A 24969-nucleotide genomic window follows, 5' to 3' on the forward strand; every position below is an offset into this window, starting at 1 on the left:
GGGAATATGCAGTTGTTCAAAGAACTGAATCTCTGGACTGTCCCTCTGTGCCCCAAACTGGCCGATCATGGAGCAAACCTTGACAAGGAAACTTGATTCAGTTCTGGGTATTATCCAGGCCTTAGCCATGTACAATATATTTTCCGGACTGACGAAGTCCACAGTACTCCGAAAATTCAATTTATATTAAGTGAAAAGGAAGAAATGGTGGGTTTGTTAAAAGGAATGTGAAAATGAGAGTCAAAAAGGTTAAGACGGTTAAGTATAGTGACTAGAGATGGGCACGAACCTTGGCCTGAAGGTTCGTGCTGGTTTATATGCACAGCACTATAGATGCTGCACATTCCCTTCCCCCGCCTCCCAAGCCAATGTCCCACTTACCAGCTGACGCGCACTCCTCTCTTCCTTCTCTCCTGCTGTTCAGCCAGTCTCAGGCAGAAGCACCGGCTTCCCTGCCCTGTTTAAGTGTGCAGTCAGCCAAGGAAACAGGGCTGAGAGTTCTGTGCTCCTGCCAGGGACTGCTGAACAGTTAAAGAGGAGGAGTGGAGCGTGCATCAGCTGGTGAGTGGGGGATCCAGCCTGGTAGGTGAAAGAAGCAGATGCGTTGCTACTGTGGTGCTGCACTTACAAACTGGCACAAACCTCCAAGCTGAGGGTCGTGCACATCTCTAGTAATGAGAGACAGATCAGCCTGGTTCTTACCCATATTATTTTCACATACGTATGTTCATAAGCCTATTCTGGTATGTCCCACCTCCACATCAAGAAGAAAAGAAAAGAAAAGAAAAGAAAAGAAAAGAAAAGAAAAGAAAAGAAAGAAAGAAAGAAAGAAAGAAAGAAAGAAAGAAAGAAAGAAAGAAAGAAAGAAAGAAAGAAAGAAAGAAAGAAAGAAAGAAAGACTTTTTGAGTGGATTTTTGTATGGATTTTTATCATTAAGGATGTTTTTGCATGCTTTTTAACCTGATACGTAATTTTATATGGATATTATTAGTACTGTATTTTGACCTGAGAATTGTAGAGAAAAGATTGAAGTGTGAAATCTGGATAACTGTGTGTTTGAGCCTGGAAGAGGCAGGTCAGGTCAATACATTTTAAAACACAGATTGAATGAAAACGTCGAACATCCCTAAATGTAGGTTAAATAATTTATTGTTGTTGTTGTTGGTGGTGGTGTTAAAACAATAATCATATATGGTCACCTAGAACGTATGCAACAGATTGCAAAAACTATCCACCACCTAAAAAGAAAACTAACGTGGTTAACAAAAAAAAATATATGAAAAAAAAGATATAAAATGCAATGAGGTTCCTTTTACAAAATTAATCTTGCCCAAATTAAACATTCAGAAAGCAGCCCTACCACCTGGTTTCGGTGTTAGCGATACTGGCTTTAAAAAATTATGATTTATTAAGATCAAAAGATTGTATACTTTATTAAGGCAGAAACTACTGGGATGCCTTTATTCCTCCTCCTTCCCTCTGTTGGCTTCAGGTTAGCAAAAAAGTTACTTTTTCAGACTAAAACTCCCAGAATCCTCTAGTCAGGACGGCCAGGTTCTCAGTGTTTCAGTGCAAAACAGAAGCACAGATTCTTTCCCCTGCTCAAAACCTGTTATGGCCAGTTTCCATATCAATTTCCTTTCCTTTCTTTCCTTACATTGTGGAGATGTGAAGAGTCTTGTGCATGTTTATATACAGATTCTACCAACGTTACTGTGTGTTTGCACACAACAGCCGAATTGGCATGACATAAACGAGCCAAATGCCTTAGCTATTTGTGAACGGGAAGCTAAGAGCAGCAGGTCGTGCTGCTAAACTGATCCCATATACAGCAGAGCTTTGCTTTGTTTATTGTGCTATTTAGCAGCTGGACACTTCCTTTCAGTGGTGTATTTTCTCCCAAAGAAAGAAGCCAGGGTTTTGTTTCATGGTTTCCTTAGCTATTCTCACTGACTTATGATGTTGCGTGAACTGGGCCTCGGGAAGGCATTGCAAAACTGCATTTTGGTTTGCATATTTACTCCAGAGATAAAAAATTAATTCTGTTTGCTTAAGCATGCAAATGACCAAACAATATTGTCTCCCACTCCCCTATTATACCAATAGTCCCATTAAAGACATCACTTTTTTCACTGAAACCCGAAATTCATACATTTTACTTGCCATTATGTGAGTGTGCCATTGATTCTTCATGGAGAGCTCCTCCTTGAAGACCATGGTAATGAGTTTAAGTTGCTGTGAGACACAACACAGAGCTTGTGTTGCTTTTGTGCTTATTTTTTTCTGTTTTCATCTGGGGTCGGAAGGAAGAACGATGTTGCACTGCAGAACCTGGATTCTAAGCTGCGGTGAATGACTCAATGCTACAATCACACAAAATAACAAAGAGCAAGAGCCTAGCGAAATTGGCAAGGAGAGGTACCCAATCTGCTCTCCTGCCCATTTTCAGGGCGATTGATGATAATGAAAAAACTAATGATGTTTCATTCAGCCATCCAGAAAAGAATGGCTTGCCTGTGGGGAATGGGTAAGAAGAATTTTTCAAGGCTGGCATATAGCATGTACGCTTATAAAATATAACCCCAAAGTAAAAAGAGAGTAGTAAATTTTATGCACAGAAGTCTCATTTCTTTAATGTTAATGCCCAGGGACAAAACAAAATTCACCAGTATGTCGCAGCTGATTTTATTTTATGATATGTTAGCACATAGATCAAAAACTACAGGTCATCAGTATGCTGACTTTTTAATGGCATGTTCTGCATATTGCGGCTTGTGTTTAAATAATCAGTACTATTTGTGATGGGTCATTATATTCTCTGTGCTCAAATGGCATTGTAGGCTATTCCACAATGCCAGTATCACCAGCTTACATGGTGGCATTGCACAAACACAGTATTTTGCTACGGATACACACTGGGAGCTGCCCAAATGAATGCCTTGCTTGGATCTATAAATGAAGTTTCCTAGGCCAATTTGGCCACCATTGATGGCTTCTCGTGATTGTTAGCCTGCCAGGAGTGTTTGGCTTGGCCCTCTTATTTTAGTCGGTCTGTTGGGAGCTCTAAACGATACCACTTCTCGAGGGATGGTGGAGTGACAGCATTGTGACAAAAAAATAGGACTTCATTTTGATTTAAATGGGGAGAAATGAGTCAATAAGTAGGCACATTATTTTTTAAATAAGCCATAGTTTTTAATGTAGTTTTTAATTAATCGCTTTTAATAAACCTAGATAAAAGCAAAGAAAACCAGTTCTTCATGTGACAAGTGTTGTGGGTGGCTTCTCCAGAGGAAGAAGGTCTGGTGTCTGCTTGTACCTTGTTACTGCCAGACTCCATAGAGTGAACAATCTTGTCCAGCCTTTCCTAACCTTACATCCTCCAGATATATTAGACCATAACTCCCATCTTCCACTATTCCTAGCTGTTATGCCATGGCCATAACAGCTAGGAATAATCAATATTCTAGTTGAACATGTCTGGAGAAAGCCAAATAAAGGCAAGGTGAACTTGCTATAGGCAAGGAGTTGAACTGCTTACTTGCAACTGATAGCACCTAAGCCATTCCACCTCCCCACCTCACCTATAAGTCAGACAGACTTTCATGGGCTCACCCTAATGGTCTTTAGAGTAGCTTGCAGGCCCTTTTTGGTGAATGTGATTGCATCATTTCCATAATCAAGAGTCCTGTCCTATCATGGTCCCTAGTCATGGAAACACTGCAGGTACAATGAGGTGAATGCCTTTATGAACATTTTTGCTAAACTTTGAGGTGAACAGGAGAGTCTTCATAAATTTGGGAGTGGAGTTGGGGGCAGGAACAAGTCTCTTTTTTTAAATCCTCTCATCATCAACACACATATAGCCCTGCATGCTTTCAGATTTAACACTGGCTTATCTGTATTTTGTGTTTAGATATTGGAACAAGTGCAAATGCCATGTTTTAAAAAATGCCCTTACCTGCTTAGCTCAGATTCTCAGAATTTTATTTTTAAAAATTATTAAACTTCTACAAACACATGTGTTTTGTTTTAAAAAAAGTAAGTTCAAAAAGGATCAGTGGATGCAATACAGGTGTTTAATGCCTGTGCTTCTAATAAATTATATATCATTCCCTTTTTTTCTTTGAATTTTCTCACGAACCTTAACATATACATGGAAACATTCTTCCTTACCTCTTATTGTGTAAGACTTAACGTAAGCAACTGGAATGCGGACAGACATGTCTGGGTTCCAGAACTGGATCTCTCCTCTTTCTGGACTTATAAATCCCACAGAGAAGGTTGTTTTATGTGTTCCTATTTCTTCATCTACTTTTACTCATTTGGACAAGATGGCCACTGGCATTCACAGGAACTTGCAAATTATCGCAGCCTGTTAGCAATGGCAGAACAAATAACCTCTTTGTAGCCACTGGCTTTGACAAACGTAGAGCAGCTGTGACCTAGGGTTTGCTGTTCCTCTTCCTGCACAGCTGGTGAATGAGGCACTCACAGTGTCTCTCTGGGTTGCTGGCTTTATTGCTTATATGCAAAATCTACTCATACATAGAAAAATACAGCCCTTAATTGCTGCCAATTAGCCCTGCCAGCTTGCCCTGCTCAGTATTGTACCTCATTAGCTGTTACATCTTTCTGCTGAAAATCAGCTCAATGGCTCCTGCTCTCTGTAGCATCTGTTCAAGGGACCCTATCCTGTGGCTGTTACTCTTGTGTCTGCTGCTGCCTTGAGGAATGATTGCTTTGGTTACAGAAAGTGACACATAAACATTGTTGGGTGAGAATCCAAAAACCTGCTTTATGCGGCCTGCTTGTAAGCTCTGTAGCCAGCTTGGCAATTGAGCCTTTACTTGGACCTGACTTTTATGGAAGTGCAGGGTTGAGGTATGATTAAACTCAATACTGTGGCAGAGCCAGGATGAACAGCTTAGTAAAATGGATGAAAGGCGACAAACTGAGAAAATGAAATATCTGAAAAATTCAAATTCAGCACCAAGGAAGCATAGAATGTTCTGTGGTCAGCATAAATGATTCCAGCTGTATTTGGTATGCCAGATTTGTTCTACAGATGCCCTGTGACGTGCTCCTTCTTTTCTTTCACTTGCAGTATCTCAGGTTATGGAGCAGCCGGTGGCAAAGGGAAGAACACCATAATGAGGTCGCATGGTGTGAGTGTGGTGGGAATATTTAAACTTCAGAAGAATGAAACATTGTACATTTTGGTGGGGCAACAAGGAGAAGATGCCTGCCCCAGTGTAAGTGATTGCTGTTCCTAACAAAAGTTTGTTATTCTTCCTGGTGCTGCTGCTGAAATCTTGGTACATCAAGATTCTTAGGATGAAAATGTTCATTGTAGATAGCTTGTTTTAAAAGATTGTATTCCTTAAGTGTGATTGTAATTTGCAATTTAGCTTTTTTGTGTGTGCATTTAGTCTTCAGAATATAAGAATGTTCTTCCTTCAGAAATTTGATTTCTCAGACATGACAAGACTGATTGTATCACATATCTTGAACACTAACATGATTTCAGCTTAATGAAAGGTTAATCTCCGATGATAATTTGGCTCTCAGTATTTCTGTTGTTCTTTGTGGCCTAACTTGACCCCAAGGATATCTGTGTCCAGGAAAGCTGCCATTGATAATGCCAACCCATGCCATGAAGCGAGCTGAAGTAAACTGGCAAAATTGGCTGCCCAACCCCGTGGAATGACCACATCCTTTCTTCTGCCTGTATGCCTGTTGCATCCACCACTCATTCATGTCTGGCATAGCCTGGAGGATGTCTTCTTTTAAGAAAGTCTGTCCTTCTTTTGATGGTGTCTTCCATTCCAAGCCTGGTTTGAAGAGAAAGACCCATAAGGATGGATATGAGGGATCTTGATATTTCCCAGCCATAGCAAGCAGAACCCAGACACAAGTCAGCTGGTGACAATTTTTCCCACTCATCTGGGATGTTTTGCAACTCCATTTAAACCGGGGGGGGGGGGGGGAATCTATGTTTCTTTTAATTTGTCACTGGGAAGGGCCAGAAAACACACATCTTCATGACAGAGCAGCAGAGGCTGAGGACTCTGATTTCATGGAGAACAATGTCACTGATCCGGGTTTTGGTCTGAATGTCAAAAGAGCTATCCGTAGTGCTGAACCCTGTTTTAGGGACATGGTTTTTCACTTTGAGTAGCTGCTATAAAACTGAGGCCATGAATGTTGACCATTTTGGGGTCCCAGTCCTGAGGCCAAGACTTTGGTCTCAAGTCTGAGTCTTTGGTTCCAAGTCCCAAACCCCAAGTCAGAGTCACTATTCAAAACAAGCTTTTTTCCCCCAGAAAAAAAGGGGAGAGGTGGTCCCAAGACAAGTCTAAATCAGTGTGTGTGTGTGTGGGGGGGGAAATTGAGTAGAGTCCAAGTCAAGTCACCGGAGCAAGTTAAGTCCAACTTGACAGTGAGTCCTGCAACTAGTCCGGCAACTTGAATCCTCATGCCTGGTTGAAGCTAAGAGTGGATTTAGTAGAGTCACTGTCTTCCGCTGTCACAGGATGAGTGTTTCTACCAGTTAGGTGGGAAATTGGTAGGGAGGTGACATTTGGGATAACATTGATTAACTTATTCTGGAGTTATAATTTAGCTAAATCCACTACAACATAAAAAGAGTGTTCTAGCCTTTGTCTTATCATCACAACTGTTGCTCTTCTACAGATGGAAGACAACAAACAATTTCTGGATAGCTCAGTGGTTTAGGTCTCTGACTGCAGAGTCAGACGTTGGGAGCTTGATTCCCCACTGGGCTTCCTTGACAAGGGCTGGACTCAATGATCCATAGGATTTCTTCTAGCTCTGCAGTTCTAAAATTATAGGTCTATCCATGGGGATTCTCCATGTGAGAATCTGGAAGACCAGGGTGACTAATATGAAGAAGTATTTGTTACATAACAGCACTGATGTTACCTGTCTGTCATGGGGTTGGAGGGAAAGTTCCATCCTATGGGGAGTGGAAGGCGGGACATCAGGAGGAGGGGCTGTACTGTATAAATATGTGATGCCTGTGTGGTGAAGGGAGATGCTGAGACAGACTGTGAGACACTGGGTTGGGACGAAGCAGCAGCTGGGGAAGAAGAAGCTGTTGTGGGAGTCTGGGTGTCTGACAGGGTACTACTGTGTGTCAGAGTACCAGCCTGAAAGGTTCAGGGGTCTGTTGGTTAGCCAGAACTGATGGGTTCAGGGTCTGTGCTTTAAGTTAAAGGTTCTAGGTGAACCAAACTGTATGCTTGTGTGTGTGAGAATAAGCCACGTTACTTTATTTTATTCACCTGATTGTTTTATTTACCCTGTTTGTATTTAAAATAAACCTTATTCTTTTGTTGTTTAAAAATCCATCCCTGGTCTGTGTGACTTATTATAGGGAATGGTTGGTGGCAGCTTAGTAACTGTGTGATAGATCCCAGTAGGTCTGGGTTTGTCACATTGATTGGTGTCCAGCGTGTGGGATACGACTGGTCCAGTTGTCCAGCGGTCCAGCAAAGCCTTGGCAAGTGTGCCCAGAGCAAGGGGGGTCTAGTCAGGGACAGTCTGAGGCGCGTAGGTAATCTTCTAGGTGTACCTCACGGGGAGGTGCACTAGTAGAAGAACGTGCCAACTGGGGAGACTTAGATTAAGGTGCTCTGAGGCAGCCTGATTTTGGCGGGAAAACGCTGAGGCAAAACTGCGTAGCAACAGCGAGCTAGCTTGCCAGCTGAGAGGCCCAGCAGAGGGGGGTAGGCTCTGACTCGATACTGTTGCAAGTAGTGCTGAAGAACAGCAGCAATCTCTAGGGAGAGCTGGTTCTGAGGCAAGAAGGAAAAAAGTGGTCGTTTTATTTTGAGGCTTGACTTTTTAAAGCCGCCTGTTCTGAGGGGGGATTATGCCCTTGACTCGAAGCAAGATAGCAGACATGAGTGAAGTGAAAGACCCCCAGATTGACCAAGGTTCTGAGGATGAATTTGGCTCAGTGCAAGGTGACAGCACAGGAGAGCAAGACCCAGAACTCAGAAAAATACTCATAGCCCAACAGCATGAACTGAGGGTGAGGGAAATGGAGGAAAGGGAAAGAGAGAAACAGCGGCAATTTGAATTAGAGAGAGAGAGAATGGCGTTTGAATTAAAGAGATTGGAACTGATGAACCAGAACAATAATAATAATAGGGATTCTGAGGGGGGCCAACTGTCTAAGGCTGACCTGAAGAAATTCCCTGTGTACCACAAGGGAGATTGTCCCGAGGTGTTCTTTTCCTTAGTGGAAAGAGCGTTTGTGGACTTCTCAGTGAGGGAAACTGAGAAGATGACCATCATGCGGTCTTTAATCAGTGGTAGCCTGGCTGAGGTTTATGCCGAGATGCCTGAGGAACGGATGAAAGATTTCGCAGAGTTTAAAAAACTGGTGTTTGCAAGACATGGGATAAATGCAGAGCAGCTGAGACAAAGGTTCAGGTCCCTCACCAAGAAGCCAGAACAGACTTTTACCCAAGTGGGGGCCCAATTGGTGAGGCTGCTTGAGAAATGGCTGTCGCAGGAGGGAACAGAGACCTATGAACAGCTTAAAGACTTGATAGCCCTGGAGCAGTTCTATTCAGTTCTGCATGGGGAATTGAAATTCCAGGTGAGGGAAAGGAAACTGAAATCTGTGGCAGCAGCCGCAGAAATCGCGGATTTTATCTCCCAAATAAGAAAGCCCTTGGGTGAGGGGAAATCTGTAGGTAAACCCAAAGAAACCTACAGCAAGTACTCTCAGGGACCAGGGAAAAGCCAGCAAGGGGGAGGGGCCCATGGTGAAGGGAAGCCCTCAGACATGAAACTAAGACCTCAGAATTTGGAGGGAAAACCCAAACAAGAGGAGAGAGAATCAAAATACACCCGAAAATGTTATTTCTGTCAGGGAAAGGGTCATCTAATCTCAGAGTGTGAGATATTAAAGCAGCTAAAAGGAATGGTGCCTCAGGAGTCTAGTGGGACCAAGCCAAAAGCTGTGTTCTGTGTCCAGCAAGAGCAAGGCTCAGTGTCACAGAGGGAGCCTGTTGCCATGGCTACTCAGTCTGGAACAGCTACCTATGCTGAGCAGGCTGAGGAAAATGGTCCTCTTGTGGAGGTAAAGCGCTGCTTGCTGATAAAAACAGATTCTCAGTTGTTTGAGACAGCCGGGGTGGACGTAGGAATACTTGACCGTCAGTATAGGGGACTGCGGGACACGTGTTCCCAGGTAACCCTGTGCCATCCAGATATCATCCCTAGGGAGTTTATAATCCCAAATGAGAGCATGAAGGTGGCAGGGATTGAGGGGCAGATAATCTCTCTGCCAGTAGCAGAGGTACCTGTCAACTTTCAAGGCTGGAGGGGAGATTGGCGGATAGCGATTTCATCTACTCTGCCAGCAGCCGTGCTCGTGGGAAATGACCTGGCTGAACATGTGAAAAGGGTGCTAGTGATTACACGCTCACAAGCCACCACGGGGACAGTTCAGGGGGGTAATGATGAGCCAGAGGCGGAAGCAGAGGGGAGTTCAGAAGCTGTGGTGGAAACCTTAACCACAGACAGCAGATTTGGACAGGAGCAAAAGGCAGACGCCACTCTCCAAAAGTGTTTTGAACAGGTGACTGACGCCCAGCTAACACCTGAAACCCCAGTGAGATTTCTGGAGAAAAAGGGGATTTTATATAGAGAAACCCTGAGGAACATCTCAAAAGGGGGAGATGGGATCAGAAGTCAGCTGGTGGTACCTGAAAAGTATCGCCCCATGATCTTACAAAGGGGTCACTCTGACATGTTTGCTGCACACTTAGGGGTGAAAGGGCCCCTTGATTTGATAAAACAAAATTGGGAGCAGATCACCCAGGATGACCCACAAGACGTTGTGACTTACATAGACACCTTGATGAATGACCTAAAGCGAAATCTAGAGCTGGCAGCAGAAAACCTGCAAGCGCAGAAGGTCAAACAGAAAACATGGTATGACCGCAAAGCTAGAGAGAGGCACTTTGACCCAGGGGAGGAAGTGCTTTGGCTTAGGCCCTGCAGAGAGAATAAGCTGCAGCTCAAATGGGCAGGACCATATAGGGTCATTTCCAAGATGTCAGATCTGAACTACCTAATAGAGCAGGAGGAGAACCAAGCAAGGAGGGTGGTTCATGTGAATGCCCTAAAACCCTACTACAGAGGGGAACAGAGGGTTCTATTTGCTATAAAAGCAGCTGAGAGTGAGGAAGCTGAATTACCCTTCTGGGAGGGTAGAGGGGAAGTAAAATACAACCCAGAGGAGGTAAAAATCAGTCCTGCACTCACCCAAGACCAGCAGCAAGAACTAAAAATGCTGCTTAGTAAATATCAACAGGTGTTTTCCAACAAGCCGGGGATAGTGAAGGGAGTGATGCATCGGATCCACACAGGGGATGCACCCCCGCAGGCAGTATCCCCATACCGAGTAACGGGACCCTATAGGGACAAGGTGCGGAAGGAGCTGGACGAGATGCTGAGGGAGAACATAATCGTCCCCTCTTCTAGTCCTTGGTCCTCTCCGATAGTCCTTGTGGACAAGCCTGATGGGAGCATTAGGTTTTGTGTCGATTACAGGAAATTAAACCGTGTAACCACTCCTGATGCCTACCCAATGCCCAGGCTGGACAACCTGATTGAAACCATAGGGGGTTGTTGGTTCATCTCATCATTGGACCTGGTAAAGGGATATTGGCAATTAAGAATTGATCCCAGGGATCAAGAAAAGACTGCCTTTTGCAGCCCTTTTGGTCTCTATGAGTTTCGAGTCCTGAGCTTTGGTCTCAGAAATGCACCAGCCACATTCCAAAGGCTGATGGACCAGACCTTGGCAGGGCTCAGTGACTTTACAGTGGCCTACATTGACGACATAGGGATCTTCAGTAATACCTGGGAAGATCACCTGATACACCTGGAGTTAGTGCTGCAGAGGTTAAGTGCAGCAGGGCTAACAGTAAAGGCCAGCAAGTGTCAGCTGGGTAGCCCAGAAATAAAATACTTAGGTCACATGGTAGGGGGAGGAATGATAAAACCCCTGGAGGCCAAAATAGAAGCTGTTCGTGATTGGCCTAGACCCAACACCAAGAAAAAAGTCAAATCATTTCTTGGGTTGGTGGGCTACTACAGAAAGTTCATCCCGAGGTTTAGCGAGATTGCGGCTCCGCTGACCGATCTGACGAGGAAGAAGGCTGATGACCGCATCCCGTGGACCAGCGACTGTGAGGCGGCGTTCCAGAGGTTGAAGGAGGCGCTAATCAACTATCCAGTCCTGCGTGCTCCAGACTTCGACCGGGAGTTCATCATCTACACCGATGCGTCTAACAGCGGGGTAGGAGCAGTTCTGTGCCAAGAGGATGAGAATGGTGACCAGCATCCAGTGTCCTACCTGAGTAGGAAACTTCAAAAAGGTGAGAGACATTTGGCAACCGTGGAGAAGGAGTGTTTGGCCATAGTCTACGCGATCCAGAAGGCCAAGCCTTACATCTGGGGAAGACATTTTATTCTGTGCACTGACCATTCACCATTGCAATGGTTAAAGACAATGAAAACCCACAATAGCAAACTTATGAGGTGGGCTTTGAACTTACAGGACTATGACTTTGAAGTGAAGGTGGTCAGAGGGTCAGTGAACTGTGTTGCTGACGCCTTATCAAGAAGACCTGAAGACTGAAGACGGCGAAAGAACATGGACTATATGTGTATATAATGATGACAAAAGTTAAATGTACCTGGTTTTGAATTTGGTTTGTATGAATAAAGGTAAATTGATGTACTGTATATGGTAAAATGTTTAAATGCATATTTGCTATGGTTAACTTTGGATGTAAGTATTATTTGGTATGTATTACTGTTGTTGTGTATTTTATACAGGTTGTTTTTTGGTGAAAAGCACGTTAGCTTTCCCCCTACAAAACAACTTATAAAGAGGGGAGGTGTTACATAACAGCACTGATGTTACCTGTCTGTCATGGGGTTGGAGGGAAAGTTCCATCCTATGGGGAGTGGAAGGCGGGACATCAGGAGGAGGGGCTGTACTGTATAAATATGTGATGCCTGTGTGGTGAAGGGAGATGCTGAGACAGACTGTGAGACACTGGGTTGGGACGAAGCAGCAGCTGGGGAAGAAGAAGCTGTTGTGGGAGTCTGGGTGTCTGACAGGGTACTACTGTGTGTCAGAGTACCAGCCTGAAAGGTTCAGGGGTCTGTTGGTTAGCCAGAACTGATGGGTTCAGGGTCTGTGCTTTAAGTTAAAGGTTCTAGGTGAACCAAACTGTATGCTTGTGTGTGTGAGAATAAGCCACGTTACTTTATTTTATTCACCTGATTGTTTTATTTACCCTGTTTGTATTTAAAATAAACCTTATTCTTTTGTTGTTTAAAAATCCATCCCTGGTCTGTGTGACTTATTATAGGGAATGGTTGGTGGCAGCTTAGTAACTGTGTGATAGATCCCAGTAGGTCTGGGTTTGTCACAGTATTCACAACTGGATACTTCAGATCTGCAACCTCCATATGTAGAAGGCTGACAAAACTAGGGAAGGAGAAGGAGGGGTTCGAGCACTCTTCTCTACACATGGTGAATTTACCCAGGTTATAACGCATGAACAAGACTTCTGCATCAGGCAAGCACGAGATAGGTGGGATTTTAATTTCCTTGGAGATTTCCCCCAGAGGTTTCCACTTTATGGATTCCATAAAATTCAATGAAGCTGACTTGTGTTCTTCCCAGAACTTGGAAATGTTACTCTTTTTTTTTTTTTTTTTTTTTTTTTTTTTGAGACTCCAAGTCCTACGATTCTCAGTGGTTAGGGATTCTGGTGGTTGTAGTGCAAAACAGGAACATTTCCAAGCTCTGGATCATATTTTTTTAAAAGAAAGGAATGGCAAGATCATTGAATTAAATTCACATATTACTATGTTCCGGAAAAGAATTCAGTTTGCGTTCTTTCCTCCTCTCCTCCTCTTTCTAGTAGCTTTTCTTTCCACCTTGCTTTTGTATCCCTTACAAGAAAACTCAAAGGAGGTGTCAACTTTCCTCTCTCCCTCCCCTGCTTCCTCTCTCTGAATCATACAAAGCTATTTGTCCTAAGCATTAGTATTCTCTACGGTTCTTGGTTAGAGACTCTTTCAGATGGCTGAGGTCCAGACACTGGAAACTTACACTGTCATTATGGACTGAATAAAGGAAATGGGAGATTCCAGTGCAAAAGTTCACCATGCAATATCAGAAAAGAGAGGGTGTGTGCCCTTTCACATCTGCACTCACTGTGCACATAAATGCAAGAAATTAATATTTTCTGGAATGAGAACTATCCGGACTCAGTCTCCTATTTTCTATCCAAAATCTGAGCATTGCAGCACATCTATAATATATGGAGTCATTAAATTACAGACCATTGTAATCTTACCAAGGATTTATTGAGTGCTAATGTAATTCTTTCATCGAGGCAAAGAGATTGCATTGACTTAGGGAAGTGGCTTTAACTTGATTGGATTGTAATCAGTTATGTCTTTGCCATGAAGTCTTCCTTTTAAAAAAAAATATCCAGTTGTGATCTATTGGTTTATCTGGGTCATTACACTAAGTCACTTGATTCACCATTCTTTTTCCAGTTGTGAATTAGGTTTAGCAGGTGTTTGGTTTTTTATGACACCAGTGGCCTTCTGTGTACCAGCTCCAGGATTAGCTAATCCTATTGATTAGCAGGCTTAACTTTAATAATAATTATGTCCCATAAAGTTGATTCTAGATATAGACTATGCATCTGGGATCACTCCAATACTATGCAGCTTGTACAAAGCTACAGAGGCTGGCTTTTCTCCTGGGATATACAATGGGGAACTGAACTACCAAAATACCTAACTCACTGAGCTATATGGGTTCTATTCCCCCTTTGGTTTATGTGAAGGTAAAAATTACCTAATAGTGGGATTGTGTGTTGTTATGTGAATGTATTATATCATACAGATAAATATTTTCTCATTATATGTTTTCCTATCTTTGTTCTGAGATTCTCACCACTTTCAAGAGTGTTTTCATTAATGAAATATTGTAGATTGAATTGTTTGGAAAGAAAAGGAGCCTGCACTATGTCTTTGTAGCCCATGCCTGGCATTGAGCAGTAATTAAATTGCAACACGGCAGCCAAAGGTCTGCTCACAACCCAGGTTCAATCCTAGGTTTCACTCAGCCTTCCATTCTTATGAGGTGACGGATCAGGAAAGAGATCTTGGTGTGCTGGTGGACAGCTCAATGAAAGTATCAATCCAGTGTGTGGTGGCAGTGAAGAAGGCCAATCCCATGCTAGGTGTCATTAAAAAGGGGATTGAAAATAAAACAGCCAACATTATAATACCATTGTACAAAATGCTGGTAAGGCCACCCCTGGAGTATTGCGTACAGTTCTGGTTGACGCACCTCAAAAAAGACATTGTGGAACTGTAAAAGGTGCAGAAGAATGACTAAAATGATGACTGGTCTGGGGCACCTCCCTTATGAAGAAAGGCTACAGCATTTGGGGCTCTTTAGTCTAGAGAAAAGTCACCTGGGGGGACATGACTGAGACGTATAAAATTATTCTGGGAATGGATAAAGCAGATAGACACAATACCAGAACCAGTGTACATCCACTCCAATTGAGTGTTGGGAGAGTGAGAACAGACAAAAGAAAATAGTTCTTTACCCAACATGTTGTTAGTTTCTGGAACCCCTTGCCACAGGGTGTGGTGATGGCATCTGGCCTAGATGCCTTTAAAAGGGGATTGGTAAGATTTCTGGAGGAAAAGTCCATTGCAGGTTACAAGCCATGTTGGGGATATATAATCTCCAGCCTTAAAAGGAAGGTACCTAAACATGCCAGATGCAGGGGAGGGATATCAGGAGACAGGTATCTAGTTGCCTTGTGTGCTCCCAGAGGCATCTGGTGGGGCCACTGTGAGATATAGGAAGCGGAACTAGATGGGCCTTTGGCCTGATCCAGCAGGGCTCTTCCTATATTTTTGTGTTCTTATGAGGTTGCTAAATTGAGTGCCCAGCTCTCTGGAGTGTGGTTGTGCAATGTGTGATCTGCATAATTGTAAACCACCCAAGAGTATTTTAAGTGCTATGGGGTATATAAGCAGTATACTTCACTTTTGCATTTTGTATGTTTATCACTTGATAACAATATTAAGTGATGTCTGAACAAACCAACAGAAATATAAATCCATAGTAACAACTTCCATACCTCTTCATATCAGACTCAATACTTTTCAATGGAGTTGGTTTATACTGAGCTAGTTGCTTTTGACCTTCCTGACATTTTGGACTGTTCTCCTTGTTTGATTGTTTTTCATCCTGCCTTTCCAAAATCAGTCAGAAAAGATGATTTACAAAGAGACTATATAAAAAATATATACAATGTTATTTATACCAGCATGGCCAATGATAAGGTATTGTTGGAAGGTTGCAGATGACACTGAAAATGTGTATTTAATAGCTAAATACCTGGAAGACAGGGAAAAAAAATTCAAAATTATCTAGATAGGCTTGAGCACAGAGCTCAAAACAACAGAATGAAATTTAACAGGGATAAGTGCAAAGTACTGCATCTAGGAAAAAGAAACCAAACACACAGTTACAAGATGGGAGATACCTGACTCAGCAATATTATGAGTGAGAAGGACTTTGGAATTATTGTAGATCACAAGCTGAATATGAGCCAACAGTGTAATGTGGCTACAAAAAGGGCAAATGTTATTTTAGGATGCATTGTCAGAAGTATAGTCTCAGTGAGGTACTAGTTCCCCTCTGTTCAGCACTAGTTAGGCCTCATCTTGAGTTCTGTGTCCAGTTCTGGACACTGCACTTCAAGAAGGATGCTGACAAATTGGAACAAGTTCAGAGGAGGGCAACAAGGATGATCAGGGGGCTGGACACCAAGCTCTATGAGGAAAGGCTGAAAGAACTGGGCATGTTAAGCCTTGAGAAAAGAAGACTAAGGGCAGATATGATTGCACTTTTCAAATACTTGAAAGGCTGTGATACAGAGGAGGGGAAGGATCCCACCCATCCCAGAGTGTAGGACATGCAACAGTGGACTCAGATTACAGGAAGCCAGATTTTGGTTGAATATCAGGAAACACATCCTGTTAGAGCCGTACGGCAATGGAACCAATTACTTCGAGAGTTGGTGAGGGCTCCAACACTGGAGGCACTCAAGAGAAACTTAGACAACCACCTGGCAGATATCCCTTTGATTTGTATTCCTGCACGGAGCAGGGGAATGGACTTGATGGCCTTATAGGCCCCTTCCAACTTCATTATTCTATCATAGAATCATTGAAAATGATTCATGATTCTATGATTCTAGAAGCATATTAATATTTTCCCCCAAAAGTGAGAAATATGAAAAGGAAAAGGAAATAAAAATGTATGCATGTAAACTTTTATAGAAGTTTCTAGATATATAAAAATATATCCATACATGCATTTGCCATGCATGTATATGTTGATGCTGTCATAAGCTGTCTATCCTCTAATCTAAAGATGTGGCATTTATTTTTCTAGTGTTGTAATATGAGGACATTTTGGTCACAGAAATTGTACTGTGTCCATTTGTGCTGACCAATGGCTAATCTCCAGGAGGCACATAGATAATTTAGAAATATATAACCATCAATGAAGACAAAAGAGTAATCCAATGCAAAATTAAACTGTGCAATAACTTCCCCCCAATATTAGCCTGTGACTGGACTTGAGTGTAGCGTGTATTTGAGAGAGGCAAGAGAAGAAATGAAGCACCGGCACTAAAATACAGACCTTTCCTGAGCCATTGTGGTGTTCAGTATATTCTAAACATGATTATATTTGCTGGGTGAGTCTTACCTTCAGATCCATAGAGACTGCAGGATTTAAATTCAAACATATCTGAAGAATGAAATGTTCCATATTCTGTGTTTGGAAGTTCAGCTGGCAGCCATCAAGGGTGTGACAATTGCTGTGAAATCAGATGAGGTGCATGGATGCATGGAAACAGACTTAGATAAATAGCAGCCAAGTGTATGAGTTAATACTCCATTGACAAATCATTGCTTTGAAGTGAGGCGAGATGGAATTAAAAGTGCTGCCTTTAATGACTGGCCTCTATCGAGAGGCAGAGAGATGAATTAGATGGAACCAGAGGAACTTAGACTGGGAGGCACCTCATCCCCAAATTTCTCCTTAGTCACGATCCACTCTCAGGTGGAATTTGAAGTGCACACAGAGAAGTGGAGTCCTGGATTCAAATTGCTATTTAACTCACTGCGTAGTTCAATAATCATATTGGTCACCCTGACCTCCCACTCCAGGAAAAGGTGGATATTAATATATTTGTGGTCCTGTTCTTAAATTTTGGAAGATCCTTGTCTCGGGCCAACATCTTAATAGGCTGTGGAAGAGGGCGGTGAAGAAGCCTTGCTAAATTACAAGTTCTCAAGACAAGATGTCCTGACAGTAGAATGTGCACTAATCGGACATGAGATTTCTTGTCTCTGGCACCTGAATGAGACAATATGTCCTTTTTCAATTCACATTTCTGTAATTGGTTCAGAATGTGTCTGCACAAGACTAGTGCATTTTCCCTTTGTGAAGCCAAATAAAGCACTGACAGAGAGAGGGAGAGTCAGGAGTCAAGAAATTCATGTCAAGTATGACAGAAGCTGTCTCACCTTCACATAGACGAGAAAGAAAAATTGTGATTTCTTGATCTCAAGTGCAAGAATGATACACAGAAGGATTTACATTTGTACTCTGGAATGAGTGAAGTCAACACCAGCTCATCCCACATCATGAGCCTGGCAGTGTGACAAGTGAAATACATATCTGACGCTTTCCTTCTCCTTTTTTTGGCTTTGCTCTTGGCAGCAAAGGTTGGCAGACAACCTGAGGCACCCATGGAAATATTTGCACAACCCTAGGCCATCACAAATCATATTTCTTATATAAGTGGACGTATGTTTTATCTGCTGTAAGACATGAATACATCGAGCTTTTCTGTATGCAAGGGAGCATCTGGAGGAGGTTGTTGGGCTTGCAGGCGTTCTGAGATCACAACATTGATCTGCACTTTGTGTTCTGTCTCCCCCAAACTGGTCTGAGGGACACCCTGCCAAGATCTCACAGGTTGAGCTAAGGAACAGACCTGGTATTCTTCAGTCAGACACTGACCTTTTCTGCAATCTGAGTACCTTCGTTTCTTCCCATCTGTAAGGTGTCTCTAATAATTAACCTTTGTTCAAGAACTCCTCGAAACAGACATGAAGGCCAAATGTCTTAATTATTTTCAGGAAGAAAGGGTTCTTTTCCGATAATCTCTTTCCAGATAAATGTGTGCCATCACTTTGCAGTGGCTGGCTAATACTTTTATGATTACATTAAGCAGCAAATTAGCCCAGTCAATAAAGGAAGCAAGAGCAGAGGTTCCTCTTCATCAAGCTTTTATCTAAAGATTTCTTCCATTTCAATTGGCATAAGCCTAGACTACCGATGCAGTTTGATGGAGTGACAGAGTCCTGTTGTAATAGAGTAGGTGATGTCACATCAAGCTGCAGATATAGGATGTAATGTTTTATTGCTCTTCCACATACAAGGTAAAGGTAAATGTTCCCCTTGCCATTTAGTCCAGTCATGTCTGACTCTAGGGGGTGGTGCTCATCCCCGTTTCCAAGCCGTAGAGCCAGCATTTGTCTGAAGACAGTTTCTGTGGTCACGTAGCCAGCACAACTAGACATGGAATGCTGTTACCTTCCCACTGTCATGGTACCTATATATCTACTCACATTTGCATGCTTTCTAACTGCTAGGTTAGCAGGAGCTGGGACAAGCAATGGGAGCTCACTCCGTCACGTAGATTTGATCTTACAACTGCTGGTTTTCCGACCTTGCAGCACAGGGGCTTCTGTGGTTTAACCTGCAGCACCACCACATCCCTTCACATACAAGGCACCAGCAGGCAAAATCCAAAAACCCCGATATATCAAGAAGAAAAATCTGATCCCTCCTGTCTCCTGCTGGGCTGATTGCAGAGGGTGTTATGTTGGAGAACAGTCAAAAGTATGACCTTCCCACTTATACAGAATCTGAAATGAAATGCCACCCCTTATCACCATGGAACTCTTCAGTACAATCTAATTCTCCTGTCTGTGTAAGGTGATGTTGGGCTGAATATTATCACAATTAACAGCAGCTTTGTGGATAATGAAGAAAGAAAGAATATATAATCTGATGGTTGTTGTAGGTTTTATGGGCTGTTTGGCAATGTTCTTAAGGTCTTTAAGAATATGGCCAAACAGCCTGAAAAACCTACAACAAACCTCGGATCCCAGCCATGAAAGCCTCCAAGAATACAATATATAATCTGCTTTCCCCTCCCATGCTGGAATATATTATCTCAACTTCCCATCTTATGTTTACCATCCGGTGACAAGACACAAAATAAAGTACAGTAAATGCAAGATAGGTAACTGAGGAAAGACATGTTCTATGACAAATAGTTGAGTTTAACTACTCAGGTGAACAAATCTTCTAAAAATGTGGCATCATCTAATATGATCCTCATCCTAAAATGCCTTATTTTATCTGCAGACTAACCACATCATACAGAAAGTCTGTCTTGGAGAGAATAATGTGGTGGAAGAGGAAATTAGAGTAAACAGAAGTGTCCATGAATGGGCAGGAGGAGGTGGTGGAGGTGGAGGAGCAACATTTATATTTAAGGTATGGATATATTAAGCTATATTCTTTCAGTCAGAGAGGCCCAGATTACTGGCTCTTTTTTTATTCTGCTCCTTTTGCCTTTTATAGAGAGAGGGTGTGTGAATTTGCCCATGTAGCTCTGCATTATTAACCACCACACTGATAGGCAGTGACTCTCAGAGTCTCAGGCAGGTGTTCCCCCATCTACCTGGAGATATTAGGGGTTGAACTGGGGACTTGTTTCATGATAAGTAAGTGCCTTGCCACTAAGTTATGGCCCATTCCCTGAAGATACTAGAAGCCCTGGGCTGGTAAAGAAAGCAGCAAGCTTGCAAGACCACACCTTTAAATCTGTAAGCTATCTGGATGTCATGATAAACCATCAATAATAGAACCATAGAATTGTAGAGCTCGAAGGGATCACAGAGTGACCTTGTCCAACCATCTGTTAATTCCAAAAAATCCACAATCACTGACAGTTGGCCATCTAGAAGAGGAGTGGGAATGAGTGTCGGCAGAGAACACCTGACTCATATGCTTCTCATATTCTTTCCTCCTCCACTCAGCCAACCATGAAGATGTGAGGAGTAGCATTTGCTTCCATTTTTGTGAAGTCCCTGTTTACTGTTAAATATGATTTGCTAAAACAAACCATAATTAGGATTAGCTACGCCTGTGACAGATTTAGCTCACTATGGTTCATTCTCATTACAATTAAAAAAAAATTTTTTTTTACTGTAAGTTACACAACAATTCATTGTCTCATTGCAAGGGCAGTATAACATATATCTACTTGATAGGAAGTCCAGCAACTTCCATTAGAATTTCAAAGAATATGGTATTTCAAAAGCTTCATGCCATACATAGATTTGCAGATCACGTAATTCTGCAAATATGAGACTGGGTAAACTAAGTCCAAAATTCTATTGCCTTAGAATTTTAACACCAAATTTCCTACACCATGCCATCCAGCCAGCTGAGAACAGAACTGTGCTACAAGGTTGATAAATCGCAGTCATGATGGACCCTTTTAGAGAAGAGGCATTTTGTTCTCATACTTTAAAAGAACAGCAACCAGAGGGCATTTGCATTTCTAAGTATATACCATGCAGAATACTGTTACTATTGCTGTTTGCCCCCAAAGTCCATGATAGAACTAATAGTCTCCATTAATCTTTGGGATGCAGGCATATAAATAATGCAAATTTTTAACAGACCATTCAACAGCCCTGAGGGCTTGCTTAGTGCAACTAGCATATAGGGAATGCGCTTGTTATTTACATGTCCAATGTAGCTAAAAATCCTGCTTCATTTCTCAATTCAATCTGTTAAGATGGAGAATGGAAAGCCAGTCCCCTTGATCATTGCAGCAGGAGGTGGTGGCAGGGCCTACAGGGCCAAAGCATATACATTAAACCGTGAAAGACTAGAGAATGACACATCTGTACCAGGGCTCAATGGGAGACCAGGAGCTGCAGGTAAGGAATGTTCATTACAGTAATTCATTCCAAGTTCCTTGCCAGGCACAGAGCTTGAGAAAGTTACATTTTGTGACTAGACTTTCCAGTCATTCCACCTGCCTAGCTTGATACCTACACTGGCTGGAGGATTGTGGCAGTTGCCAGACATAGCCAGGGAGCTGGCGAAAGCCATGAGTTCTGATCCAAAGAAGGGATATCCATACATCCAGAGATTTGATTGGTGGGTTGTCTGCATCAGCTAGAAAAGCAAGCAACTGTACATTGTACTTAGAAGAGGAAGCTTGTTTCTTCAGCCTGGGAACTGCTGCAGCAACAGTTAATCAGACAAATCTCCCACTCTCCATATGGTTCTCTCTTGTCTATTCATATCGTTTCTTTGGATCACAGCCATTATCATTAGCAAAGAAGAATTGCTCAGGAGTTATGGGTGCGAACTTGGAGTCCACAGCTGTCACATTATTTCCCTGCTGTACGGTAGAGTTATCTGTGTTACCTTGACCAAATCACAGATGTTCATGAGGTTTATTAAAAGTAAGTTATTTATCCCCTAGCAATTTTTTAAAGGGTTGAAATAGTACTTAAGAAATAGAAAAAGCATGACCTTTTGACCAATTCATCCAAGAGATTCTTTTTTCCCCTCATCGAAGATATTTTCGGATGAGTGGCCTGAGAATTCTGCTACATAATTACTCCTCGTGAGAGCTCTTGAATATAAATTAATCTGAAACAAGACATACATTGAAGACCTCTTAACTCAGACTGGCAACTATAGAACATAGTCTTTTGTACTTGCAATTAGTACATTTTAATATTGTTTTGATGTAAATTAATCCTGGGTGTATTTACTTTGGAATCAGAGACTGGTAGCTGGTCCTCACTGTTGCTGATTCATACTAGAATTATATGATCTTTTGTGTGCAGAATATGTGATGTGAGATATGCTTGTGTACACAAGCAATATAAAAGAAAGGGCATTTATCCTTCTTATTCTTTAATAAACTTGACTGTACATCCCAAAGGCTATTCAGACCAAGTTTTGGGTGAGTTCATCTGTGTTAAAGGCTTCTAGTTATCGTACTAATTGTGAGAGTAGGGCAAGTGTAAGGTTTTTGGGTTAGCTAGCTTTCATAACATTTGTCTACACACACACACACACACACACAGACACACACACACACACAAAGAAGGAATATGTGCCATTTCTGAGCAGTGCACCTACTCTTCTAATTGCTAAAAATACTCCCTCAAAAAAAAGATACCAGTTCTTAGTAGTACATCACTAAGCACCAGCACTGATTATTGGATTAAAACATTTTATGACTGCTTCCTTTTGGTTGTTACTATGACATCTTCTTCAAATACAGCAAGGTTTCTTAATATTGGGGGGGGGGTAAAAAAAGAATCTTAGACTGAAATCCACATTCAATAGTCTGCCATCCATTATTTCCTGTTTTATCATTTGAATCAGGAAATGATGAATCAGAAACAAATCCTCTGGATAACACTTCACTTTCTTTGTACAAGGTTTTGCCATGAAACATAAGAAAGAGAAGCTGTTACAAACATGGAATCTCTTTTGTTAGATGCCTTCCACAGGTTAATAAATAGATCACTAGCATCAGGTCACTCATAATTCCTGTAGAGTAAGCAAACATTCTCAGTTCTTCCCCATTCTCAATGATGGACCAATCCGAGTGTTCTCCTTGGCCTGATCTTTATGACTGGAGGTACAGCATGAAAAGAACAGTGGCTATAGAGTCAGTTGAAATATTCACCAGGACAACAAGAGTCTTCAAATGGTGGAAGAACTGATGTGACTCTCTCAATGTTACCTACAGGGATGTGAGAATCTGTTTTCTCTGCATCCCACCTGCATTTTCTTCTCCATCCTTGATTTGTACTGTTTGCAGGACTTTGTTTTTCTTTCTTTCTTTTTTCTTCTCAAAAGAAAATTTGTATGCATTTTGGTCACATTCTTTCCCTAATGTCTGCAGCTGGTTGCTCATTTTTCTTGATATATGAAAAATATGTTTGTATGCCATTACCCCATTGGGTTTGTGCTCATTTTTTTTAACAATACACATTCTGAGTTTCGTGCATCTATTTGCACATCATTCAAAAAGGAAAAGGCAAAGAATTTATCATTCACCATTTCTTCCCATGACAGGAAGCTGAAAGATCCATGTACATGTTCACGGATCATGAACTGGATAAAGTCCTAGAGAGAATACCATTGATTGCTCCCCACCCACCCCCATTCCTTATTATCTATAATGCAGACACCACACACTCTCACCTGCTTTGCATAATTCTTCACCCACAAAAAGTGGTAAGATTGCTCATATTGAGAATCTCTGCAGTCATGTATGGTCTAGATCAGCCTTCCCTTTTTTCCCTTTTTTAATTTTTTTATAAACAAATAAAACAACAAAAATACAAATAATAGTGCTAGCTATACACTAAATTCTACTGTGCACGCCATACCCATGGGACCCCATTGAACAATATTTTTATTACAAACTTCCTTTCCAAAACTGAATAGATTGTTGTTTAGAGGCTTTCCCCTTTCCTTTCACTAATACAAATTCAGCAAATTTACTCCAAATAGCATAAAAATATTACAACTTATTTCCCCTATTTTCATCTTGAGTTCAATAGTCAATTTATCATTTAATGCAATGTCCCATACTTCACCACGCCAATCTTCTAATTTAATGTCATTTTTGTCTTTCCAAAACCTAGCTATTAATATTCTAGCACTTGTCATAAAGTTAGTAATCAAATCTTTCGAGTAATAATCAAGATCTAAGTTACCAAAAATGGACAACAAAGCAATTTTTGTGTTGAATTCAGTATCTTTACCAAATATATCACATATTTCCTTAAAAAACAGTTTCCAAATTTTCTTAACCAATTTAGTTTCTTCATCACATTTGCAACAAGCTTTGGAGTAATCTAAATTTATTATATTCAATTTTATAGGAGTCAAGTACCATCTTAAATAGATTTTTTTAAAAGAAATTCCTTTATTCTCATCGACATTGACCTTGAAAGGTCAGCCTTCCCAACCAAGTGTCCTCTGGATTTTCTGCATCGCAACTTCCACTCAGAGATGTGTAATTTAAACCACTGCTACTATGTTTTTCTATAACAAAAACACACACCCTATTTACATATATGGCATTTACTTGCCTTCTGCCTGCGCTTTGCATTTTCTGCTGGCACCATGCAGTTGAGAATTTAATTCTATCATGCTATAGCCTGCATTTTCTGGATTTGACAGAAACTTACATGAATTGCTTTTCCTTCTGTTACACTGCAGGTGGTGGAGGTGGCTGGAATGATAACACTTCCTTCCTCTGGTCGGGAAAATCATTGCTGGAAGGCGCTACTGGAGGAAAATCCTGCCCCCAGGCCATGAAGAAGTGGGGGTGGGAGACAAGAGGGGGTTTCGGAGGGGGTGGAGGGGGGTGCTCCTCAGGTGGAGGAGGCGGAGGATATATAGGTAAAGTGGCTTCGTGTTCAAGGTGTCCTTCCCCTCCCTTAGTGCTAATGCTCAGCTAAATGCTGAAACAAAATGTTCCTATAGCTGGCATATCTATACATCTCTCTATCTGTATATTTGAATGTTACATAATGCAACATGTTTGTGCAGGGGGTCTAAGAATCTGCATAGCCAGCATTCATATCAGCCCGGCTATCCATTGTTAGAATGTGTCAGCTTTTTAAAAATTCTGATCATCTCAGTGCTT

The 24969-nt window shown here is 41.8% G+C and overlaps 1 protein-coding gene across 1 annotated transcript in view; it reads left to right on the forward strand.

Annotated features, from left to right (window-relative positions):
- LOC110078686 (ALK tyrosine kinase receptor) overlaps positions 1 to 24969 on the forward strand; it is a 171867-nt gene that overhangs the window by 94646 nt on the left and 52252 nt on the right. The window contains exons 5-8 of the mRNA XM_078383016.1: positions 5109 to 5256; positions 19626 to 19757; positions 21070 to 21214; positions 24540 to 24722. Coding sequence (XP_078239142.1) covers positions 5109 to 5256; positions 19626 to 19757; positions 21070 to 21214; positions 24540 to 24722 — 608 coding nt within the window. The remainder of the gene's footprint in view (positions 1 to 5108; positions 5257 to 19625; positions 19758 to 21069; positions 21215 to 24539; positions 24723 to 24969) is intronic.

The sequence above is a fragment of the Pogona vitticeps genome, chromosome 1, assembly GCF_051106095.1.
Source record: "Pogona vitticeps strain Pit_001003342236 chromosome 1, PviZW2.1, whole genome shotgun sequence".
Taxonomy (NCBI): Eukaryota; Metazoa; Chordata; class Lepidosauria; order Squamata; family Agamidae; genus Pogona; species Pogona vitticeps.